Source organism: Coenobita brevimanus, chromosome 21 (genome assembly GCF_032717465.1).
Source record: "Coenobita brevimanus isolate Jiangsu-jjx chromosome 21, ASM3271746v2, whole genome shotgun sequence".
NCBI lineage: Eukaryota > Metazoa > Arthropoda > Malacostraca > Decapoda > Coenobitidae > Coenobita > Coenobita brevimanus.
The window spans coordinates 10,291,298-10,299,185 of record NC_136974.1 but is presented as its reverse complement, the minus strand read 5'-3'; the positions used below and the strand labels follow the sequence as shown (position 1 = coordinate 10,299,185).

General features: G+C 43.9%; 1 protein-coding gene across 1 annotated transcript in view; it reads left to right on the top strand.

Moving 5' to 3' along the window:
• Positions 1–419: 419 nt before the first annotated feature.
• LOC145392099 (uncharacterized) overlaps positions 420–7,888 on the top strand; it is a 36,864-nt gene continuing 29,395 nt past the window's right edge. The window contains exon 1 of the mRNA XM_080266554.1: positions 420–480. Coding sequence (XP_080122680.1) covers positions 420–480 — 61 coding nt within the window. The remainder of the gene's footprint in view (positions 481–7,888) is intronic.

Here is a 7,888-nt window from a genome sequence, read left to right as displayed (position 1 = left end):
GGAACTTTACGGGACAGTAGTGACTCTTAGTATTCTCACTTAAAGTGTACATTATCTTTCTCTGTTCCGTAACAAAGTGTATGTTTATTAATAGAATATTTCATCAATGTCTGATCAGATTTAGATCAATATTGGCACATACATTTTGTATAGGGTTGGGAAAAGTTCCTTTTAGTTTGGTGCAGTTTCATAAAAGGTCAGTGGTCTTGGTCATGGTCGAAGCTCAAGTTGTGATGATATCTCATCAATTTCGCTTTCTAATTTGGATCAAAACTGGAACGTGCATTTTATATATAATTCGAAAAAAACGATCGGATTCTCGTGAAGACTGAACAAAGGCCAAGGTCATAGGTCCTTAGTAACTTTCCAAGTTCAGGGCGTGGATTCATATGGTGATGACCTTGTCCCATTTAGTAGAAATGCCGGTCGGAGAAGAAGTAATTCCATTTGCTGCAGACACGTCAAAAATCAAGGTTACAGGTAAAGGCCAAAGTTCAGGTGCGGCGTCACCGAGCTTTCTGAGCACCCATTTGAGTTTTTCTGCACTCATTTCGACGTGATAAGGCTGCCGCTGTCGTGGTGATGGGGCTGTCAATCATGCCAGAAACGCTGCAGCATCATTACCTGCCGGTATCAACAAATGAATGGCAGAAAGACGTCTTCTCACAAAAGAGGTTAATGAAAATTGTTTTTAACCTCCGACCTGCCAGTCTCCTATACAATGAATAAAAATTTTCTGTTAGATAAAATATTAGAACATCCTTGCACATACGAGACGAATGGGAATGACTTACAATGTCCTTATATTTATCTATCTATCTATCTATCTATCTATCTATCTATCTATCTATCTATCTATATATATATATATATATATATATATATATATATATATATATATATATATATATATATACTGTATAGAGACAGACAAACAGACAAAGCTTTATTTAATTAAAAGCCGAACACACTACTTTTTACATACACTGTATGTAAATTTATATGCAACATGTGCATTGTTTAACACACACACACACACTATCTATCTATCTATAGCCCGACGCCCTAATCCCGCAAAGGGTGGCCGCAGACAAAACGCCTCCAAGTCACTCTGTCACCCACCATATGACTCCCCTCCCCCCCCCTCCCTCATATACCTCTCAACTCCATCCCTCCACCTCATCCTCGGTCTACCCCTCCCTCTCCCTCCCTCTACCTCACCTACATACACCCTCTTAGTCAGTCTTTCATTCTCCATTCTCTCCACATGTCCAAACCACCTCAGTGTATTTCTCCTAATCTTTTCAACCACATCCACATCTACCCCACAACGTTCCTTCACTTCTTCATTCGTCAACCTGTCCCTCCACGTCACTCCACATGCTCCTCTCAAGTAACACACACACACACACATATATATATATATATATATATATATATATATATATATATATATTATCATCGTCATCAGCCGTTGAGGTCCACTGCAGGCCTGGCCTATCACTACCGAAGCAGGGACGATACAGCCAATGTATCTCTACCCACTGGCTTAGGCTGTTTGGTAGAGATTGTATGTAGGGTGATAAGTGCTTGTGAGTGTGATTGTAGTGTTGTAGTAGCTTTGGATGTGTGTGTAGTCCGTGAACCAAGTGCAATCGGCTCGCCTTAAGCCAATTGGGTGCAAGCATACTAGTATGCGACACTGGTTCAACCACAGCACCCTTTATGTCCGCCGAAGTAATAAGTGGCTCGGTGATCGCTTCCCAAAGTTTTTACAAATCTGGCGGGAGGCGAACCCGCGTCCACCAGCGTACGAAACGCACATTCTACCACTGTACCACAGAGGCTCCATCTATCTATCTATATATATATATATACATATCTCTCTCTCTCTCTCTCTCTCTATATATATATATATATATATATATATATATATATATATATATATATATATATATATATATCTATAGACAATGAGAGAGAGAGAGAGAGAGAGAGAGAGAGAGAGAGAGAGAGAGAGAGAGAGAGAGAGAGAGAGAGAATGCTTTATTTCATTAAAAGCTGAACACACAACTTTTTACATACACTGTATATAAAATTATATATACAGCATGTGCATAGTTTATTACATAACCCTCACACACACACACACACACCCACCCACACACACACACACACACACACACACACACACACACACACACACACACACACACACACACACACACATATCAATCAATCAATCAATCATTTCCTGTGGCACCCCACGGGATGCATAGGGCCTCGATGAACTCTCTCCACCAATATTTGTCTCTTGCCATCTCCTTCAGGTCCCACCAACACTCATCTCCTGCTTCTCTTTTCATTGTCCGCAAACAGGTTTCCCTCGGCCTGCCTTTACCTCTTCTTCCTCTAGCAGTCCACTCTGGCATATCCTGTATTAAACTGCCCTCTTTTCTGTATATGTGCCCCAGCCACTTCCAGCGAGACAGTCTCACATATTCATTAACTGGTTCCACTCTCTTAATATCCCTTACTTTTTCATTCGTAACTCTGTCTTGCCACTTTACCCCAAGAATCCTGCTCAGTATTTAATTCTCAAATCATAATATTTTCTGATCTGTTGCAAATGTACTGTACCATGGCTCATGCCCATAAAGTAAAATTGGTCTAACCATGGACTTGTAAATTTTTACTTTAGTGTGTACTAAAAACATATTATTATTCCAAACAGATTTCAACATTCCAACAGCTCGCCAAGCCAGTCAAATCCTCTCCTCAATTTCATTGTTTAATGATCCGTTAGATGATGCAATCTTTCCCAGATATTTAAAATTTTCTTCATTCTTCACCACATTATTCCCAATTACATAATCGATTTGGTTCTCCACGTTCATATTAATAATTTCAGTTTTTTCACAATTTATTACTAATCCCAATTTTTCTCCTTCCTCCACCAGACAATTAAGCACCATTTGGATCTCGTAAATACTTCCGCAAATCAGTACAATATCATCAGCATAGTCCAAATCCATCAGCTTCTTTCCAGTTAATTCCTGCACCTGTTCTCTTTACATCCTTTCTCATAACATAATCCATAACCAAAACAAACAGCAAAGACTAAAGAACTCCTCCTTGAATCACTCCTGACTTAACTTCAAGTGGATCACTCAAAGAACCACTCATCATTACCTTACAAAAAGTACGTTCAAGCAGGCTTCTAATAATATTTACAAACTTTTCTAGTATACCATAGAATCTCACAATTTTCAACAACTCCACGTGAATCATTATCAAATGCCTTTTCAAAATCCACAAAACACATACTAAGTGGCATTTTCATCTCATTAGCTTGTTGCATTAGATGCCTTACAATAAAAATCTGATCATTACAACCTCGACCCTTTCTAAATCCCGTTGTTCTTCTCTTAAAATTTTATCAATTACTGGCTCTATTCTGTTCAAGAAAATTTTGGAAAAGACTTTTGCAACTACAGGTGTCAACGTTATCCCCCTCCAATTGCCATACACACTTAAATCTCCCTTTTTTGGTATTTTTATAATCACTCCATTTTTCCACTCTACTGGAATTCCACCATTATCCCAAGCCACATTAAAAAGTTTCAAAAGCCCATACATCAACTCATCATTTTCCACCTTAAGCATTTCAGGAAATATTCCATCCTCTCCTGGGGCCTTAAAATTCTTTAACTCCTTTGTTGATTTTGCTTTCTCTCTCTCTCTCTCTCTCTCTCTCTCTCTCTCTCTCTCTCTCTCCACACACACACACACACACACACACACACACACACACACACACACACACACACACACACAAAGAAACGTAAGTATATGCTATTCCTAATTACCTTGTGTCTACCTCATAGTTGGTTCATTGTTTTGAACGAACAAAATTCTAGATTTAATAGCATCAAAACCATTATCACTTAACCACTGAACACCATAATGTTAATAGTACGTTTCTTACTTCTCTTATCAGCAACAATTCATCATATGTGTTTGGCAAATTTCTGTCGCTTCTTAACACTACCCCCTCCCTAGTTCTTTGTCGTCCCGACAAAACTACACAGTATATGCAAACATAAACCTTAAACTTAATGGAACATCTAACTATACACAAAATAATCCTTCAACTTATCAGGTCCTCTTAACTTATCAGGTCTTCTTCTATGCAACTTCTGACAATGTCCTTGCTCCTCCATACAGTCCACTCCTCCAGGAAGGTCTTGGTCCTCTTCTTGATTCGCTTCTTCTCTTGGGGAACTGTCATCATCCTCTTGCACTTCAGCTCCTTGGTCCTCCTCAACATCCTTGGCTGCGGGAGAGCACGATTCCTTGGAGACATACCAGTTGTACTGTCCTGTCCCATGGTACTGCCACAGACGATTCACGTGTACCACCTTTGGACGAGACTTCCTGCCTCCCCGCATTCGTTACGTTACATCTGATAGGCGGTCCAACACAGTGTAAGGTCCGTCTCACGGGCTCTGCAGCTTCGGTGACTGTCTCTTCTTTCGCTGAGGATTGTATAAACAAACTTGGTCAGCATCTTTGAAGTCCACTTCACTTGCTTTGGCATCATACTTGCACTTCATCACCCCTCCTGAAAACTTGAGGGCTCCTCGCACTTGAAGATGTACCTCAGCCAGCCTTTCCTGAAGATGCTTCACATGGCCAGTGGTGTCTAGGCAGCTCTTCACCAAGCGTAACTCATGGCCTAACGTCAGTTTTGCAGGGGTGTAGCCGGTAGACTCATGGGATGCAGAACGATATGCCATCAGCAACACAGGTAATTTCTGGTCCCATTCTGTTTGTCCATCTACACAGTACTTGGCCAATTCTTGTCTCAGGGTCTAGTTGAATTTCTCCATCATCCCATCTGGCTGTGGCCTTAGGGGGGTCGTCCTGGTCTTCTTGATCCTCAAGAACTTGCAGCACTCACGGAACACAGCAGACTCGAAGTTTCTACCCTGGTCTGAATGTAGCTCTTGTGGCAACCCATAACGACAGAAAAACTGATCAACCAGCACCTGAGCAACAGTTGCAGCCTCTTGATCAGGGATAGCGTAAGCTTCTGGCCACTTTGTGAAGTAGCCCATGGCAACACATATATACCTGTTTCCTCTTTCACTGAATGGCAAAGGTCCAGCAATGTCCACAATGACTTTTTCCATCGATGCACCCACTTGGTACAGCTGGAGAGGGGCGCAACCACGTTTGTTGGGTTCCCTCTTGGCACAGTACACATCACAGGCCCGAGACCACTCTTCAACATCCTGATGAATGCCAATCCAGTAGAACCTGTGTTGCAGACAACTTAGAGTTTTCTTCACTCCCAGGTGCCCAATAGCGATCTGGTTATGGGACTCATCCAAGATCTCGGACCTCATCTTTTTCGGAACCACTAGTTGCCAATACTTGCTGAGGCCATTGGTTATTTCCCACTGATGCTCGAGTAGCCCATTGTTCAAACAAAGAAGGTCCCACTGTCTCCAGTAGCTCTTGGCTGCAGGGCTTAACTTGGAAACTTCTTCCCAAGATGGTCGCACTGTACTCTGCTGCAGCCACTCTAACACTGGTTGTAAATCTCCATCCTCCATCTCCATCCTCTTCAGGTCTTCATGTGATGCTGGCCATGTCATTGCAGTACGGCTGCATTTCTACCTATGATCTTCCTTTTTACTACACTGCTGGCACTCCGGATAACAAAGCCAACGATTCAGGCTGTCAGCATCGCCATGTACCAGCCCAGGATGGTGTTGCGCTTTATAATTGTGCTGGTCTAGCTTCCTGAGCCAGCGTGCCAGTTGTCCTTCCAGATTCTTTAGTGTTTTCAGCCACTTGAGTGCTGCATGGTCCATCCTGATGATGAAGTTTGACCCGTAGATGGAAGAAATCAAGGCTCTTCATCGCTGCCAAGAGCTCCTTATGGGTCACACAATAGTTCCGCTCCGGTGGGCTGAACTTCTTGCTGTAATGCGCAATGACATACTCCTTGTCATCCTTCTTCTGTGATAGGACTCCACTAATACTATGGTCAATAGCGTCACAGTCCAAGATTAATGGCTGATTCTGGTCTGGGTACGGCATTACTGGAGAGCTTGCCAATGTATGCTTGAGTTCATCAAAGGTTTTCTGAGTCTCTGCTGTCCATGCAAACTTCTGCCTTTTCCCCAACAGCTTGTGAAGAGGTGCAGCTATCATTGCAAAGTCTTTGACAGAACTCCGATAGTAGGTGCACAAGCCCAGGAAACTCTGTAGCTCTCTCACACAAGTTGGAACTGGCCAGTTTTCCACAGCTGGCACCTTCTCTGGGTCAGTATGGATGCTGCTCTCACCTACAATGTGTCCCAGGTACTTTACTTCCTTCTGAAACAAGTAGCATGTCTTTGGGTTCAGCTTGAGGTGTGCTGCGTGGATCCTGTTCAACACCTCTGACAGCCTTTCCATTTCCTGGTTGAAAGTCCGTCCAAACACAGTTACATTGTCCAGACAGATGAGAGCCGTCTGCCAGTGCAGGCTTTCAAGTACACGGTCCCTGAAGCGTTCAAAACTAGCTGAGGCATTGCTTAGGCCAAATGGCATCACTTTAAACTGCCATAAGCCCCGCCTGAATGAAAAGGCTGTCTTCTCTTTGTCTTTCTCTGCAACCTTGACCTGGTGGTATCCTGCCTTCATGTCTAGGGTGGAAAACCACTTAGCAGCTGACAGAGCATCCGGGGTGTCACCAGTTCTTGGCAAGGGGTATGCATCCTTCACTGTCACTTCATTCAGGGCTTGATAGTCTATACAGCACCTTACTGAGCCATCTCTAGTCCTTACCAGAATCACTGCTGACTACTGAACTTTTCTATTACTCCTTGATTGTGGAGATTCTCCATTACCTTCTCCATTTCTTGCCATTGGGCTGGCGCCATCCTTTGCGCTGGCTGTTTAATCGGGCGGTGATCTGTGGTGTCTATACTATGCTCCACCAGATTAGTGCACCCCAGGTCTAGGTCTCCCGTGGAAAAGACATCAGCAAATTCCATCAGCAGCTGCCTCAACTTCAGCACTTGTGAACCATCCAGGCATTGGCAACTCCTTGAGAAAAGGTCCTGCAGGTGGTCTGGTATGTACCCGTCTTCCTTGACTTCGCTCCTTTTACAGGCCTTTCTCCAACGCCACTGAGCGTCCACTGCCTGGTACAGTCCCACAATTTCTCCCTCGTTGATCTTCTGTGATTCATGGAAGAAATTGGCCACTACAACCGGCACTTCACCTGCACCTGTTGCCACCAGTGTTCTCCCCACAATCACTCCGGCCTTCGTCTTGCACCATACATCGGGCTCCACTACCCCTATACAGCTGTCAAAAGAGCCACTCACCTTACACTGGAGCAACGGTTCTGATTTTGGGAGTATCATTGCAGTGTGGAGTGACCTCACCTCGCCACTAGAAATGGTACGTTTCACTGCTGTGACGGGGACCGACCTGCCCTGACCCTTCAGCTTCATGGAGCAGAAGTCTAGCTCACATCCCATGAACATAAGGTAGTCCAGACCCAGAAGGCAAGGATCCTCCATGTCGGGCACATAGACTGGTAGAGTAGCCTCCTGTCCTGCCATTGGAATCCGGACATCCAGAGGTCCCCTCAGTTCTGTGCAGTGCCCAGTTATGCCACACAGTTGTTCTGATGACTCATGCAGATACCAATGATGTAACACATCAGGCCTCACAAAAGTCTGCTCTGAGGCCGAATCAATCACCAGGGAACACTTCCTTCAGTCTATCCCTCCATCTATTCACACACTGTCGATTGCCGTCCTCTTGCATTTTCTCGGTGCTGGGGCTACTTGTGAAAAGCTAGCTGGTGGTTGCCCCTTCA